Genomic DNA, 18,614 nt, shown 5'->3' with positions numbered 1-18,614 from the left:
TTGTGGCGTTAAGGTCATTTCAACGAGATTAACCTGAAAGCACTAGTGGGAACACAACGAATATGACTGCACATTTACGCCGACATCATCCTAGTGCAAAGTCAAAAACAACAAGCATGCTACTAACTTTAGCAGAGTCATTTAGACAGCTGTTAGCACGTGATTCTCCTTATGCTGCTGAGAATATAGCCCAGAAGAAGCGGATAGTATAGCTTTTATTTTGGAAAGAGACATTTCTCTGTAATAAACTCTCTTTTCCAAAGATGAGTGATTCCTCAATCAGATACAGGGCTTGCAAAATCGCTAGCCCGACGTCCCGGAGCTAGCGATCTTTCCAGTCGGGCTACAAAAATCTCTCTGCCCTGCCCGTCGGGCTATTGTAGGAAAAATATATGTCAATGCTTTTGCATTCTTTCAGAAATGTAGCTGGGTAATTATGTCATTGGCATCGGTGAGCCACTGTTAATATGTGACATATTGAAATCGCGTTTGAATTTGCGCTTGTTTTTTTGCTTTCACTTTGCAATGACAGCACTGATCTGTGAGTGATGATAATTTGTGCACCAATTCCTCTGACATCGTCTTATTAATTGTTAGCTTACTATGCAAACATGACAAGTGAAATCTCCCGCAGCAAGCTTAAACATGTGAGAGGTTGATCGCGCAGAGAATCGCTGAGCTTATGTGAGTCCGTGTGTAAAAGTAGCAGTATATATATTTTAGTTCTGCTGAGCCAAATAAGACAGGTCGGGGTGAAGAAGTGACAGCCAAAGAAAAGCTTACCACAAAACGGAGAAGTTATGACAAATGAGACTATAAGGCAAAAAGAAAGTGCAGCTTTATGGTTTCATGGACAAAAGAATTTCTGTGGCTGCAATATGACGAGCTAAATAACCAGGGGTGCACATAAGTGGTCCGCAGGTGCGCATTCGCTGTCAAAATAAAAAACGCGCACAAGGGTTAGGGTTAAATTTAAAAACTGTACTTTTGAGTTAAAATATATATTTATAATTTTAATAAATGACAAATTAAAAAGGCATGAACATTTTTTTGTATCGAAAAAATATCGAACCGTGACACCAAAGTAGAGATGGCACGATACCACTTTTTTATGTCCGATACCGATATCATAAATTTGGATATCTGCCGATACCGATATGAATCCGATATAGTGTTTTTTAATCAACAAAACTGTTTTTTAAATATCTTGCTGCATTTTGTATAAGTTCATACTCAAGTTTAAAACAACAACTACACTAAAGCTATTCTGTTATACCTGTATGCAAAAGAGAATATTTCATAGTTCAGCAATACTGATCAATCTAATAAACTTAAACCTACACCATCCTCCCTATTCTGGTATTTTAAAGAGTACTTAGCATAAATATTAAGCAACCTAACTAATAGGGTTCCAACTCCCAGCAACAACAAAAATAAATAAATAAAAAATAGGGAACCACCCCTCACGCGCCACCTCATGATGCTTAATCGACGTAATCAACCTTAATTTGATGCAGTGTGAAAAAAAAATGCACAGAAATCAATTATTTTTCAAGAAATATTAAATAGATTCAACAGCTTTCTTCAACAAAATTGCAGACTGCACAGATGGTACCTTCCCAAAGGGAAGTACTATAGCTTACTAGGGTATATTAGACTTAATAGTTACTATATACAGTAATTGACTTCTATTCATTTTACATCAAATTAAAACTTTGGGTGTCAGATAATTAATTATTAAAAACAAGACATTTTAAATGAGAATAAGAAAGAAAAGTATGTCTTTGTGTCCCCTTTTCCCTGTTAATGCCCTATCGGCCCCCCTGGCTAAACTTTGCTAGATCCGCCCCTGCACAGCTACCAGCGTCAGCTACGTAGAAAAAGATCCTCGAGTAGAAAGTAATATTAAATAAATTCTAACAACAGCTGATCAAGCTTAAACGTGCTGCTGTTGTTCAGCCGCTGGTTTCCTCTTTCTGGTGCAAAGTGGGCCAAAAGCAAACAAGAGACACGGACTCGCGACAGAAAAGCCGATCAGCTGATCATTGATCAGTTTCATGATTGAAGTAGCAGCAAGAAGAGGCAGTCGCTCCATATATCGCTTGTTAAGCTTAACGCAGGAATGCTTTACAAACATTCAGAGATGGACTTACACACTTGCTTTACTTCTCTCGGGGATAACTTTGTCGGAGATGAAATGCCGGGTAGCTAGCGAAGCTCCACATGCTATCCAGACCACCGACAGGTCCCGCATGCCACAGCCGCTCTATCACGTGATGCATACTGCTCCGACGTGCTAACGTTCTGAGGTGAGTTACGGCGTGTTGCAAGTTTTGTGAGGTGCTTTCGTGATATTTAATGGATCGGATTACATTTTTTATTTTTCTCCGATATCCGATCCAGTAATTTAGGTCAGTATCGGACCGATACCGATACATAATATCGGATCGGTCCATCTCTACACCAAAGTATCGAACCGAACCGAACCGTGAATTTTGTGTATCGTTGCACCCCTACTAACCACCTTGCCACCGTGCTGCCTAGTTTTATTTATTTATTTTAGTTCATTTTCTCCTATTTGATCACTTTGATTTCTTGACTATTATTATTTCACAGAAAATCAACTAATGTACTTTTCCTCCCTTTTTGTCATCAAGGAATTCACACACACACTCACAGGCTGGTCACTCGCCCCCACCTTTCTCTCTCTCTCTCTCTCACACACACACACACACCTTTTACTCCTCCTTTGTTCCACCTGTGAACCCGCCCCTCGAGGCTGGCTCACACACACCTCATGCTTCTCGCAGTCCCATTCAAACTTTTTGCGTTCCTCTGCTGATTCAGGACAACGCCCTGATCAGCACGCAGAGCAGATGCCGTCCACTCACACTTCACAAAACTAGGACAATTAGGCTCACAAACTTCGGATCGCGCCACATTTGCCTCACAAATTATTCAAACTGCGCCACGGACTTGATAACGCGGTTTCTCTTCCCCAGAAAAAAATAAAACCAAATTCAACTCCCCTATCCGGTTGTTCAGTCTGATGTCACTAGCCGTGTCTGGGTCTAAACTCCGCTGCAGGTCCATATATCAAACGATCACTGTGGCATTACTGAGAGTTGAAAAACCGTCTAAAGTCTTTCATCTTTAATAAAATGATCAGCGTTCTGCTCTACCAGGTGTAACAATTGAGTTTAACATCCAGGCATCCATGAAAACGGAATTTATGACATTTAACGGAGTTAGAAGTTAGCAGGGAGTTAGCTCGCTAGCTTCTATCTAAATACAATATAGCATGGCCTGACTGCGGGGTTTTGGAAACAAATTAAAACGTACAGCTTTCTTATCACTTCCAGCATAAATGAAGACAGAAAACTAAACAGCAGTGACGTTTGTAGGGTTACTGAAGTTGGGCTAGCTGGTATATAATGATGTGCTACGTGACCGCTAGCGACATAGCTATGTTAGCATAATATAAACAAGCTAACTTTTTTTTCCACTCGATAAAAGTTAACGTGAGTTTTCTCGGTGGTCAGAAACAAATGTAATCGCATGGCAGGATGCTGTAAAAGGACCAAACTTCAGCCAGGAGAACAACTGAGATAATCCATCCACAATACGAGGTTAGTCATTCATATACTGCTGCATGGGCTGGGCTGTAGTTACATCCTAAGGTTTTAAAAACTGAGCTTAAATAAATGATTAGCGGTAATAAAAGCCGAGGGAGGTCAACAGGGATCACTGACTGTTTTAGGAGCTTTTTGAGATCAAATAGAAGAAAATACATAACATTAAACATGTTAACAACACAAAAGCCATATTAAACGCAGACTACTTTAGACCCGGAAGTAGGATTCGTCGCGTCATCACTGAACAACCGGATTGAATTCACAGTTTGCAACAATTCGTGACACGATCTCCTGCCACGATTTCTACACACCACAAATTATTTTTGTTACTTTAATTGACTCCCGTACTTCGGACAAGACACAGACTCTAACTGCGCTATTACACACACTACACAGTCTACACAGTCTACAGCCCATCAGTGGGCTGAGCCAAGCAGTTGTACTCTCACTAACGAAGCAACTTGCCCCCACTCTCATGCAGGTTATCAACCGCGACTAGGATCCAACACCTAGCTTTAGTTATTTAAGGCATCCCCGGTGCCTAGGTAACCACCCTGGATCTCCTGCCCTCACAGGTCCTACCCCCGTGTCCGAGAATAGGGGGAGCAACCAAGCCCGGAACACACGTGTCCCTCAGCCGGCATCGAGGCCTTAAACCCCGCTTTCTAACTAATAGTAACACACGTTTCCTGCTATAACGCACGGGGACGGGTCACAACACCGCCACTTTTTTTCTAATGACTAAGACGGATCACACACCGCCGTGGATGAAACACTGATTCTACTAATCCGTAACAAACGTCTCCTGCTTTAACGCACTGAGATTTTCTTACGACGCGCTAAACATCAACCTGAAGTTCTTAGCAAAAGTCTCTTGCTTTAGTCGTGCTGGGACGGACCCTAGCCGCCTCTTTATTCTACTGAGTGAATTTACACTGCGATACGTTCAACTTAGCGAACAGATAATTTAGGCTTTAAACAATATGCACGGTTCGTAAATAAATGGGTTGTGCTTACCTTTTAATCATGTGAGCTAGCTCTCTGTTTGCCTCGTTTCACGATCTCAGCTCTGCCAATTCATCCTCTCTGGGCCTCGAGCGAATCCCCAGGTTTCACAGCACTAAAACTGTTGCGAAATCAGTTTCACCCCAGTGCTTTTTATTCCTCGGGCATCCAGAGATGGCAGCGGAACTCAGTAGTCATTTCACAAAACCCTTATTCATCTTTATTCATCTTCATTTAAGCATGCATCTTCTAGAAGGGGAGATGTACAAGGCCGGTGTCCCTCTGCAGATCTTCACTGCTTTGTCTGTGAAACACAGTTTTGTAGAAGTGACCCCATCATAAAACTCCCATGGTGTGCTGCAAACTCTGTGTCTGTGTGTATGCACGAGCATGTGAGTGCCTGTGTGTGCGTGTACTAGGGCTGCCACGATTAGTCGACTAGTCACGATTACGTCGACTATCAAAATCGCCGACGACTGATTTAATAGTCGACACGTCGTTTGAAGCTTTGTAAGATCCCAAAAGACGCAGGAATAAGTAGCAGGATTTAAGAATGTAATAACGGACTGAAACAGAAGATGGCAGCACTGCATGTACAAGGATGCCAGCTGCCGTTAAACCCCGAAGAAGAACATATTTTCAGACGAGAATGTAGCTGTGTAAACCTCAAATATCTGCTCAGTTTATCAAGACACCACATATTTTCAAAAGCGCTCCGACGTTTTCGGAGACATCTGTTACCCACTAGCTCGATAGCTAGCCGGGGGCTAGGCTCACTAGCGCCGTGAGAACACCGCACTCCCGGCTTCAAACCCACCGCCGTCTTTCGCTACTCAGGTTAAACATGATATATGAGTCACTTAGATAACTTAAAATGTTATTGTTTGGCTTTTTTCAATATTTTATTTGTTCCTGAGTAAATCGGTTTGGCTGAGATTAAAGTTTTTACACAGCTGAATAAACGTCAAGCAGACAGCTGATTATCAGAAGTATGAGATGCTCGAGAATTTACTCCGGTGTCCTGTTATATTTTAGATAGCAAGGAGTTTATTAAACTTCACCAAAACAATCTGCAAACTTCATTAAAATTTAACAAACTATCATCTTGTCTTTATTTTTAGTTAGCACATACCTTAAACACTTAAAGCTGTAAGCTAATGATAGTTATATAAGAGCAGATGCTGCTGGTGCAATAAGCTGTACGTTTTATGTCCAGTGGATGATGATCTGATTAGTCGACTAATCGCAAAAATAATCGGTGACTAGTCGACTATCAAAATAATCGTTTGTGGCAGCCCTACGTGTACCCGTGAGTGAGTGTGCGAGTGTAACAGTTTAAGCACTGTGTGTGTGTGTTTCTGCGTACGTGACTTCCTGCTGGACATAAAAGTAATCTCCTAAGCTACAAGCTTCATTCTGTATCAAGCTTCATTCCGTAGTCGGTATTCGTAGCCAGCCTCGTTAATGATCTCCTTGAGGGGATTCAGGCCTATGCATAACAGCAGTGGGGTAGATACGGGACTTGATGGCGACTTGTGCTATCAGCTTGAAGTTGGCCTCTATTGTTTTTTGCCACACCCCCATGAGTCCCTGATGAAGGCTCTTCAGGTCCTGTTGATCTTGTACAGTTCTAGGCATTCCAGGATCCAGGTGTGGGATATTGAATCATAGGCCTTCTTGTAGTCAATCCAGGTGCACAGGTTGGTCAGTCTAGTCTTGCAGTCTATGATGTCTGACAGGAGCTTCCATGTGGTACTGTTATTCAAGATTCAAGATTTTTATTTGCCATTTGCACACAGGACCAACAGTCCATACACATTGGAATTCTTGTGCATAGCTCTCCAGGTCAAATTATTCTTTACAAAGTAAAAACAAAGCAACTAAAAAAGAGAATAGAAATAAAGAAAAGAATGGAGCAATCATTGTATTTACTATATACAAAACACACTGTACAGAGAGGGTGGTAATACACTTCTTAGCACTGAACATATAATATTGCACATTTTCACAAATCTGTTTCACAGATCTGTTTCAGTGAGTATATTGCACATTAATCAGTGATTTATCCCATTGTATATTGAAATGAGGTGAGGTAGTGCTGTGTTATTTTAAGTGTTCAGTGTTTTTTTATGTTATGCCATCAGTCTGACTGTTGTATGTTGAGTGTTATGTTGAATATTCAGTGTTTGTGTTTTGCCATCAGTCTGACAGTTGCGGGGAAAAAGCTGTTGAAAAACCTTGTTCTGTGTGTGATGATGCTCTCAGCTCTGTTGTGTCTAAGGATGTATATACACTTTTTGTGTCTGAGCAGAGGGTGAACTAGATGGTGTGGGTCCCTGGTAATTCTCTCTGCTCTTTTTCAGCAGCGTTGTGTGTACAGAGAGTCCATGGAAGGAAGTTTTGTTCCTATGATCCTCTCCGCAGACTTTATGACTCTTTACTGTTATAGGACTTTTCCCTTCTGGGGGTCCTTGGGGATCAGGACTGTCTGGCCTTCATTTAGCCATTCTGGATGTCTCTCATCAACTAGCAGCTGGTTCATTTGTACTGCCAGATGCTCGTGAAGTGCAGTCAGCTTCTTCAGCCAGTAGGCATGAACCATCCCAGGGCCTGGTGCTGTCCAACTCTTCATACTGGAGATCCTTTCTTGGATATCTGCCACTGTGCTGGTTACTGAACCCTGTTCAGGGAGGTCTCTGTGGTCTGCTCTTTGATCCACTATCCGCTGAGTATTGCTGTTATGGATGGCGTCCTTCTCCCATATGTCCTTCCAGTATTGCTCGGTTTCCAGCCTTGGTGGTGCTGTTCTTATATTATTCCCTTGCCACTGAGAGTACACCCTGGCTGGTTCTGTGGAGAAAAGCTGGTTTATTCTCCTGCCTTCAATCTATTTGGTGTACATCTTCAAGCGGCTGGCCAAGGCTGTGAGTCGTTTCTTGGCAGTTTCCAAGGCCTCAGGTATGGACAGCTTGCTGTACTTCTTAGGCACCTTCATTGCACATTTCTGCACCTCTGATAGTTGGCTAACCTCCCTCCATGCTATCTTGATCTTGGTCTCTAGTCTCCTTCTCCATGGTCTGCACTGCTTCTTGTAGCTGTTCAGCTTGTAGCCAAGCATCTAACTGATCACCGTTGCCGTGGTGTAGATCAGTTGGTTAGCCTTGGTAGTTGAGGTAGGTAAGCACTTGAGGTAGGTAAGGTTGAGGTAGGCTGTATTCACAACATCTAGTAGATCTAGGTTACTTCACGTAGGGTACCTCACGTAGTCTTGGTAACCGGCTACGGAGGATCCAGGTTTCAAACTTCACCATGATTCTAGTCGTGTCCAAATTCATGGGCTGCATCCTCCTGAGGACCCCGCCTTTGCGGTCTACGTAGGCCAGGTCCTCAGTAGGTTGGGTAGACCGGAAGTAAACGACTGTGAAATTGGACGGTCTTGCCTTCTGATGCTGTCTCGATGGAGTTTAATGAACTCGGCCGTCTGCTCCTTGCTATCTAAAATATAACAGGGCACTGGCGTAAATTCTCGACCGTCTCACACTTCTGTTTAATCAGTTTTCTGTTTGATGTTTTTTCAGCTGTGTGAAAACCACCCAGGGCATTTATAAACACACCCGAAACTCTGGCTGATTGGGTCCCACACCCAATTTCACACCTTGGCTCAGGCGATTAGAGGATCATCAGGGGGTCCTTTTGTCCCTCTGTGGGGGGTCACTCCCACTAGGTTTATATCTGGGACTCTCCACCATTTGACCTTAGAACTGAAGAAGCTTCTCGGATGAGAGGTGAAACGTCTTCAAGCAACTTAAAGAAGTCCAGACGCTTTTCTTTGCAAGCTCCTTTGACCCTGAAAACCATACATTTCACACCTGAGCCTCAACTCTCGCGGCCCAGTACCAAACGACTCACGGACCGGTACCGGTCCAAGGCCCGGGGTTTGGGGACCCCTGCTCTTAATTGTTGTGACGCGTGTTCGAAATGCAGAGAGGTGCGCTGGATTTGCCACACGGAGCAGTGCGAGAGTAAAGCATGAGGGAGGGGCTAATAATCGGCTCAGTCATTTTTAATGATCGTTGAAAGCCCAGATCGTAATCGTGATTAAAATTCAATTAATTGAGCAGCCCTACTTTGTCGCGTCGCTGTGACGTAATCGGTCTACAAATGCGTCCTCAGGAGGATGCAGCCCATGAATTTGGACACGACCTCTATCTCTCAGGTCAGTTCCTCTCGTACACCATGGGCCTCTTAGCTGCATTTTTGATCAGCGCTCTCCTTGCTCGTCCTGTGAGTTTAGGTGGACGGCCTTATCTTGGTAGGTTTACAGTTGTGCCATGCCATACTCCTTCCGCTTCCGAATGATCGGTTGAACAGTGCTCCGTGAGATGTTCAAGGCTTGGGAAATGATTTTGTAGCCAAAGCCTGCTTTAAATTTCTCAATAACTTTATACCTGACCTGTCTGGTGTGTTCTTTGGACTTCATGGTGTTGTTGCTCCCAATTTTCTCTTAGACAACTTCTGAGGCCGTCACAGAGCAGCTATATTTGTACTGACATTAGATTACACATAGGTAGACTCTATTTAGTCATTAGCACTCATCAGGCAATGTCTATGGGCAACTGACTACACTCAGACCAAAGGGGGCTGAATAATTACGCACACCCCACTTTGCAGTTATTTATTTGTAAAAAATGTTTGGAATCATGTATGATTTTCGTTCCACTTCTCACGTGTACACCACTTTGTATTGGTCTTTCACGTGGAATTCCAATAAAATTGATTCATGTTTGTGGCTGTAATGTGACAAAATGTGGGAAAGTTCAAGGGGGCCGAATACTTTTGCAAGCCACTGTGTGTTTGTGTGTGTGTGTGTGTGTGTGTGTGTGTGTGTGTGTGTATATATATATATATATCTCGATATATCGCGCTTTAATAAGAAACACACTGTTCTTTTTTCTGCAAGACATATTAGCATCAGACTGATCTTCCTTCACCGAAAATAGTCAAAAATCAACCATGTTATTTTAAGTCAAGTCAAGTTAAAATTTGTTTTTCAATAGCACATGTAAAAGATTAGTATACATCAAAGTGCTTCACAATAATTTTAAGTTTGTTGAAGCTGAATTGGGGTGATGCACAGTGTTGTCAATGACTTTATTCTAACCATTTCTGTTTCTCTCTTTCCTCTTCTCTCTCTATAATGGATCAGGAGTGCAACTGGAGAGGCTTGGCATGAGATCATGTTATCATGCTTGAGTCACCGTACATGTGATGAGCGATCAGGGACCCACGGAAAAGAGTGTGGCAGCGATTTTGCCTATTTCTACTTTGTCTCTTTCATTTTTCTCTGCTCTTTCCTGGTCAGTACTGAAGCCTAAATGTCGCCATTGCAGCTGACACATTTGATTGTTTAACTATTGGCCAAAGAGTTTAACTGACTCTTACTTCTGCTTTTTTATAATATTTACGTCTAAATTGCTGATCACAACACAGAGTAAATATAAAACTTACTGTAAAACCTCGCAGCTGCCCATCTTTAAGCCACCTAGTCAGAAATACACATGTGCTAGTTAGTCATCACACATATATTTGGGACAGAGTAATGATCATTACTGGTCATTTCCTCAAATTTTTAATGAATGAATAAATCAACACTTGTTAATGAGTTTTTGTTAGTACAGGATTTTTGCTCCCTGAGAAGATACACATCCAGTATTCCAGCTGTTTAATTTTTTACATACATGCCAGATCCAGTATGTGTAATCAATACATGATACTTAAAAATGTGTTTTCAAGCCACTTAAAAATACAAAATACAGCATATCTTTTTTAAAGTAGCAACAGTTATATTGCTAAAATATAATATTGACCCTCCTAGGACCTGGCGTCCTCATATGTGGACATCACATTTAGGGTTATTTAGACCAACATATACTCAATTTTGCTCTACAAGGGCCTGATATCTACTTACGAGAACATTATACTGCTACTGTTATACTGAAATTTTAAACGAATATCCTCATATGTGGCTCTCATTTTTCTTAGAAAAAAAACTGGTAAAAAAAAATAAATCTGGTAATTCTTTGTTTTTACATTAATTGGGTCCTAATCAACCCAAATATCAAAGAGAAATTAAAAATACATGCTGTGGAAGAGTTCAGGTCTTAGGAGGTTAAGATGTATGTCCTCTGTGTTTTTGGCATTATAAACTTCATTATAAACTGCTGTTCCATTTGTAATAAAACATTAAGACAGCATAAAAACAATGAAAGTGAAAAGTCATAATCAAAATATAAGAAAAGGTTCTTAAAAAATGGAAACAAGAATAAATCAGAATCCACAGAATGCATAGAGGTGGCATTAAAGTTATTGAATTAAAAACAGTCGAAACAACGGTATTAAGCTTTTTTTGAAGCAGTTTTTAAATGTAGATAGATATATTCTAAAGGGAACTGTGGGCATGTTTGCACATGTTTGCAATTACAATTAAGTGTTTTTGTTTGCTTAACATCGATAATACTGTGAAGAACTATTTCAACATGTTTACATCAGTATCTTGTCTAGTTAGATAACATTTCATCTGTGAAATCCTAGAATTTAGTGTTAGCTTTTATTAGAATATCATAAAACATAAAAATACATGTCTGTTATTTTTTATATTTCAAAACAACAGGTCTAACTACCTTATGTCTGTCTTCTAGATGCTGAACCTGTTTGTGGCAGTCATAATGGATAACTTTGAGTATCTGACCAGAGACTCGTCCATCCTGGGGCCTCATCACCTCGATGAGTTTATCCGGGTTTGGGCTGAGTACGACCCAGCTGCGTGGTATGTTCAAGCCTTCATCTGGCCCCAGAGAACAGAATGCACAGTAAAGTGAAGGAAAAACCTCTCTAGCCTTACTCCTCTCTCCCCTGTTTGTGACTACGGTGACTGAACAAGGCCTCATTCCTGTACCTTGTTGTTTGCAGTCAGCCCTCTGATAATTATTGGGATTTTGTTTTTTTGTTTATTGTTTTGTTTTGTTTTGTTTTATTTTGGAAGCTGTCCTGAACGGTTGTTTATTTATGTGCTTGTTCTTTTCCGCAGCGGACGGATTTCCTATAAGGATATGTACAATTTGTTACGCATTATCTCACCCCCCCTTGGCTTAGGGAAGAACTGCCCTAATAGGGTAGCATACAAGGTTTGCAAATACCAGACATTTCCATCACTAGGGTGCTTTGTGTACCTCTATGCCAAGAGAATTTTAACTGAATGGCTGTGCACCAATGAAATCGCCTTTACACTAGCACTTGCCCCTTCAAACTGTCTGGCTTTGATGATCCTGGAGTGGAAACAAAGTTTTCAAAGCCGCGGCACTGTCCCAACATGCTGCCTGCCATAAGACTTTCTTCTGTCTGTAATGTTTTAACTGCAGACTGCAATTTACTCTACAAACTGAGCCTTCAAAAGTCTTAAATTCAATTCAGTTATGGCAAATCAAAATCAGCAAGAACAATGTGATCTTTTTTGTACATGTCTGCCTCGTGAAAGTTAGGCTATGAGCAACCACAGCAGATTTCAGGCTGGCATTGAAACCTTTGTCTCCGTACACCCTGGTTGTAGTACCAGTGAGATGTCTGCAAGCATGCTGTGGCAGACATCCCCATTATACTGCTCTCATCTCTCTTCCCTTTCATCAGCATCCTGTGTGGGTCTGAACATTGTCCCATTTTTCTCCCCTCCTCCCCTGACTCACTCTTTACCATTCCATGTTTCCTCTCAGGAATCCTGAGCTCCATGGCGATGCATCCATCCCTGCGCCCTGACACAGTGGCCGAGGATGGCATATACCTTCCATCTCACTCAAGGAAATCTATTAACAACAGATTTCTGTTTTTCCTTTCCATTATTCTGCTGTTTTGTTGATTTCTTTTTATTTATTTTCCCCTTCTCTAACTTCCCATCCATCTCTGTTTGCATTCTATTTATGTTTTGATTTCCTACCCTGTGAAGTGGCCGTATCAAGTACCTCGATATGTATCAGATGCTGCTCCACATGTCCCCACCCTTAGGTTTGGGAAAGAAATGTCCGCCAAGAGTCGCCTACAAGGTAGACCCTCCTCTTCCGCCACTTTCTTCCCCCTTCTCAACAATCTTTTTTCCATTGGCGTGAACTCAAGCCAATGTCTTTGCTCTGCACTATTCCCACATTTCTTTGTTTTGCTAGTGCTCTGATATTTTGAGTGTAAGTCACTCATCTTTTCTGTCTTACGGTTTTGCTAATAGTATCTGCTGCTTTGGGTTAATACCCATCCCTAATTATAAGAACATAGCCCTTAATAAAGAATGCTTGATTAAGATATATAATGTATATGGAGGGAAATTGCTCCGTTGCATCACTATTTCCTTTCAGTGGTATACCCTAGTTTGGTTTTTATTTTGTGGAGCAGTGAGTTTTGCGTGCATGCGTGCGTGCGTGTGCGTATGTGTGTGCAATTATGTATGTCCAGGTGTGTGTGTGTGTGTGTGTGTGTGTGTGGGTATGTCTAGCTTCTGCTGCTTTTCTGTGGAAGAAATGTTTTGTATATGTGCTTTTGACTCTGTGGTTCTGTCTGTACTGCTACTACTTTTTTTTCTCTCATTTTTCTGTCATATCATCTCAGTCTGTTCACTGTGTGGAAATATCTGTTGTGTGCATGTGTCTGTGTGTGTTTCTTTCTTTCTTTTTGTGTTAGAATATTAGAGGTGCTAAACCTTGATTTAACCTCTACACTATTTCTAGCTGATCACATTATCTTTATCCGGATAGCCAATCTAAATAATGAAATTTGCATGTTAACACAGGGGCAAATGCAAACAATGTAGTCATATACAGTGACTAAGTTACATTTGAGGAAATCTTTACACTGTGGTCAACTTGTTTATAAGGTTTAAAGACATTGAACAGGAATTTCCAGCAGGATTTCTGTATTGATTACTCAATTACTCAAACATTTTCATCTTCACCAATGTGTAACACTGATGTGCGTGTTTCGAATACTCCCAGATCAAAAAAGGATTTGGCACCAAAGAGCTCAATGATTTGGACCAGTAGGTTCGGCTACGTACAGGAGAGGCGAACTGAATGAGACTCAGACAACCGCGAGTTTTGAAAAATAACCGGAATTGTATTTTTCTTCTCAATTAGAAACAACAGGACATTATGACAAACATACAAAACATTTACAAATGAAATTATCCCCTTTCGGTACCAGTACTCTCTTAATAATACCTTTTGGCAAAATCACAGTAATCACTCGATGAGAAAGAAATCTTACCTGGGTGCACCCTTTCTGGAAGTACAGTTCACATCCAACAATGAACCACAATTTCAATCATCAGCATGTAAATGTTAACACTTATTTGCATTTTCACAGACTTCGTTTACAAATAGCAACAGTTAATCAGCTGGAGGGTTATTTCCGACAGCTCACACTCACTTTTGTTCACATTCATGGAATGTACAGAGTCCGTAAAACGAGTCCTTAAAACCACCCGCCCGTGAGTCCAGAGGGATGTGTGTGAAGAAGGGGGACTACGAGTACAAAATGGCGTGGTGTGTTTCTGTTTTGTTGCATCTGGCCTACCACACTCTGATGTGCAGGACAGAACAAAGTCATTTGGTCCTTCAACGGGGTTGGCTCGCCATCAATTTCAGGATCCGTTGGAATGCACCAGGAAGATACAAACCAAAGAAACAAAAAAAAAAAACAAAACCAAACAAAAAAAACCCTGACCTGTCAACGACAGTGTCATGGGACATATTAAGTTCCTCATAAAATCACAATTCACACATTCGCTTCAACTACTGGGTTTCAGTAAATTGAACAAAGTTTCCTACAGAACATTTCTAAACAATTATCATTAAACACTGGAACATTTTACTTGCAAGGCATTCATGAAACACAGATAAATAATGAACAAGTAAAACACTTTGCTCACCGATCTCAGAATTAGAAAGACGGAGCAGCGCGAGATGGCGCACGACTCGTCTTAGCAATATACATACAGTAAAACAATCTTTCATAAACGGCGAGTGCTAGCTCTCCGTCTATATTACTCTTTTTCACACCTCGTCTCAGTAAATCGCCGTGTCTCGTTTCCTCACTAGCTTGCTCGTGGAAGGTTCGCGAGCGAGAGAGAGAAGAGAAAAATCTGTGTCCTCCTAGGCAGGGGCGGCAGGCGGAGCCTGTACCACGTTTCAGCAGCTCATTGGCCTAGAGTAACACGTGTCTAAACCAGAACAGTTAACTCCTTAACTGCTGCACCTATGGTTTATTCATTACAAATGAAGTGTGCTGCTTAGATTAATGATTCTTTTCTTATTCTGGTATATTCTAGTTAAGCCATACTCAAATATGGGTTACAAATGTCACAATTATTACCAAAGACAGTCTGAGTAAACTAATAACAGAAAAGGCACATAACAGAGTGGGACTCATGTTGGAGCAAAATGACCATAAAAAAATTCTGAGATTTTTTTTTTTTTTACACATTTCAATAATTTTTTCCTGTATTTGTTAGTAAATTGGCGATCCTCGCCCCACCTTTACTCCTAAAGGACCTTTCTTGGATGCTGCTTTTGTACCAAATCATAATTACAATCACCCGTTGATATCACCTGTTTCAAATCACATCATTATTTAGCCAATTTACCTGATTACTAGCCCTAAATTGCTCCTGTCCCAACCTTTTTTGGAATGTGTTGCAGGTCTGAGTGACAGGTAAGGATGTATATTTACAAATGAAATTAAACTGACCAACCAAAACATAAAATATTTTGTGTTCATATTGTCTGCAATGAAATACAAGTCAAAGTCAATTTAGAAATCACTACTTTCTTTTTTTATTTTCTGTTTTCCTATTTTATTCCAGTTAAAACTCACCTCAGGTAGATATGCAAAAATGGACAAAATGTAGTGTGCCATTTACAAATGTTACATTACATTCATAATGGTTGTACAGTACTAGGCAAAGGTTGTAGGCACTTTAAAGAGTCTGGAATCTTTTATGCTCTACAATAACTCTAAAAGGTTACAGTTTGTATTTGTCAGAATACTGAGTCAGGTAGCCAGCACAGTTGAATTCAGTGAAGCTTTGTTAGTTACTTCTCGCTCCAATTATAAGAGCGTGCAAATGCATAACCATGTAAACAAAAAATGAAATTAACATCTCTCACCACTTACCTTGTTGTGTGAATGCCTCACCGGCATTCACACTATTGAGATCCTGTTTCTCTTTATTCTTCCTTTTTCTTTTTCTATTTGCTTCCCTACATTTTTTGCCGCTTAACTAGTCCCTCAGTTTTTATGCCATTATCACCATTCAAATTTTTACAGTTTCTATCAATTCTGCTCTTTCCAGCTCCCATTGAAGTGAATGGCACACATCCCATAAAACGCTCTAAGTGGCATGTTTTTGAACCTTAAGTACTTCCACATACTTTCACCTAGAACCACCATTCCACCTTTAAACCATTCTCCTGTTCTTCTGCTACTGCTGTCTAATTCAGCTTTTCCATAAGTTCTACCATTTCCCTTGAATTAATTTTTAACTTTTGTATGAATTATGAGGATTTGCATGGGTTGCTATCGTTGATATGGACTGAGAGTTAGAGTGCGTGCACTCTAAGCTCTGAAACCCTTCTTCATGTACGAACAAACTCCTGTTGCTTACTCAACTTTTGCTGAACCCACACGAATTATACATCAAAACGTAGGTATTTTTGTTGGCTTTAAGACAGTGTCACTATCATTATCGTGCGAGTTACGTTTTTTTCACAATTTGCCTCGAAGTGACACAAGGTCTGAAAACTTCCCATTCAAAGTCTATGGGGAGGTTGTGAAACTTAGAGCTGAAATTCTAACTGGAGGCATTTTTGAATCGTCATATCTCCTTAACAAAGCAAAGTTAAGACATGAGGCTTGTGCCAATATATCTTCAGACACTTTGAGTGTTCTAAACAGTTTTTACAATTATCTTATCGTTGAGCGATGAATTACGTTTGTTTGAGGGGCGGAAATCTGTCCTCTCAGTTTTCAAACTCTGGAAATGAAGCCGTGTGGTCATATCTCCGCGATGGAGGTACAAAGACCTATGTACCTCCGTCACAGTGAAAGTTCACCAAAGTCTGCTGATTCACCCAGTACAAAAATTATGCTTCTATCCCACCGACTTTTTGAGTTGCACAACATTTTGTAACACCAAAAAACGGCATTTTTCGCCTCTCACCGCAATCTAATTCTGACTCCTCATCACTCTGTTTTCTGAGCCCCCCCGCCCCTGTTCCAGGTGGCACAATTGGTTATGACACGGGTCTGCAGCCCAAATGTCTTGGGTTCAATTCCACCTTGTTCCACAGGTTTTTTTTTTTTAACTACAAATTAATACACTATCACAGTCCTGCAATTTATATTGCTAATTTATTACAATTCTGCTACGTTTTATGATTTTGGCAGCATTTCTAATATGGACCTCAGATTCTTGTTAATGCTCCATGGCAGAAATACATACAAGTACACAGCCTGATGAAGCAGACAGAAGTAGTACCTCTGATTGGTGGACTAAAATTTAGCAGAACCAGGTTGTTCTGCCTCTTTTCAGCAGAAGGTTCAGCGTTTTCACCTCTTATCAGCACAAATCTCAGCCTCTTCTGCTTTTTTTTTTTTTTTGTCAGAATTTTCAGCTTTTTCACCTTTTTTAGTTACGTGAGAACCAGTTTGGCTCAATGAGTAGCTGAAAAAATTTCAGCCTCTTCTGCTCTTTCAGAAGAATTTCAGCCTTTTCACCTTTTTCTAGCATACAGTTCTGCTTCTTCACCTCTTTTCACAACAATTCAGCTTCTTCAGCCCCCTGCACATTTTTTCTCTCATCATATCTCTCGTTGACACAAGAACTGCTATGGTTCAGTGAGATGAACAGCTGCTGTGAGATCTGTTGGTGCAGGTTTGAATCCTACTTGTGGCTGTTAGCACACTTCTGCTCTGCTTGCATGCACTCTGCTTTAGTGACACTGTTCAGTGTACCCTTTTTAAATAAACCAGTTTTCAGCAAACAGTTCAGCTTCTACACAGTTTTCAACAGATAGTTCTCCTTATTCTGCTGTTTTCAGATTCCACTACAAGGCATTCACACAGCATTTTCGCAGGAAATGCAACTTTTTCTAGTTTTTAACTGTTTGCCACTTTTCTGGATGGATGGACCTTTTGCGCATTAATATACCGTTTCTTTAATGATACACTGGAATGCTTTTTTTTTTCAAGATTCTTCAAAACTTGAAAATGCTCTGCCTTTAGATTTAGGTTTATGCTTTTTTTTAGCTTGTAAGCTTTGCCTTTGAGACAGCTCTGCAATAAAAAGGGGACGCGGAGATAGTGAAACAATTTTAACACTCCCTGGATTGTACTTATACCTCAAAAAGTTTGTTATGCCTAAAAATAAATGTAAAAAAAACCTCATGTTATAATTAGCCATAAAAATTACAGCTCTATTAACTGCTAAATGCAAGAAGGGTTGAACATGACCTAATGTGCTGAAAAGCATTGGAGCGGCTCTGCTGAACAAATACCATTTTCAAATGGTTATTTTTCTGCAAAAAATATTTATTTCATTGCATAAAAGACAAAACATATGTTGCTACAGGTAAATCTTTAATAGGTCAATTACTTCTGTTATTGTTAGTGGTTTGAGTTAAGGATTTTTTCTTTCCAGCTGATTGTGCAGCCTATGATTGTGTGTGTACATTTGCTAAAGTGAGTGTGTGGCCATGTGTAAAAAGGCCTGAGTGTGTGTATATGTTTGGCCCTCAGTTCTCCATCCCCGTTTCATTCTGACTCTGGTCTTCTTATTCTCTGCACTGCCACTGATAGCACATGTAGGTGAATGCTTTTTGTGTTCAGGGGAGCTCAACTCTTACAGCAACAATCCCATAGCATCCTTTATGCAAATAGTGG

General features: G+C 40.6%; 1 protein-coding gene across 1 annotated transcript in view; it reads left to right on the top strand.

The window, feature by feature from the left end:
- The window catches only part of LOC147317005 (voltage-dependent N-type calcium channel subunit alpha-1B-like), a 337,402-nt gene that overhangs the window by 257,066 nt on the left and 61,722 nt on the right, over positions 1 to 18,614 (top strand). Inside the window, exons 37-39 of the mRNA XM_086313576.1 lie at positions 9,847 to 9,997; positions 11,339 to 11,466; positions 12,637 to 12,733. Of these exons, the coding sequence (XP_086169702.1) occupies positions 9,847 to 9,997; positions 11,339 to 11,466; positions 12,637 to 12,733 (376 nt within the window). The remainder of the gene's footprint in view (positions 1 to 9,846; positions 9,998 to 11,338; positions 11,467 to 12,636; positions 12,734 to 18,614) is intronic.

This window comes from Aulonocara sp. 'chitande type north' Nkhata Bay, linkage group LG12 (genome assembly GCF_057382095.1).
Source record: "Aulonocara sp. 'chitande type north' Nkhata Bay isolate Kocher_YH1m ecotype deep benthic linkage group LG12, A_spYH_male_GT1.1, whole genome shotgun sequence".
NCBI classification, from domain to species: Eukaryota; Metazoa; Chordata; class Actinopteri; order Cichliformes; family Cichlidae; genus Aulonocara; species Aulonocara sp. 'chitande type north' Nkhata Bay.
The sequence above is the reverse complement of the archived record's forward strand: the minus strand, read 5'-3'. Positions and strand labels throughout refer to the sequence as shown.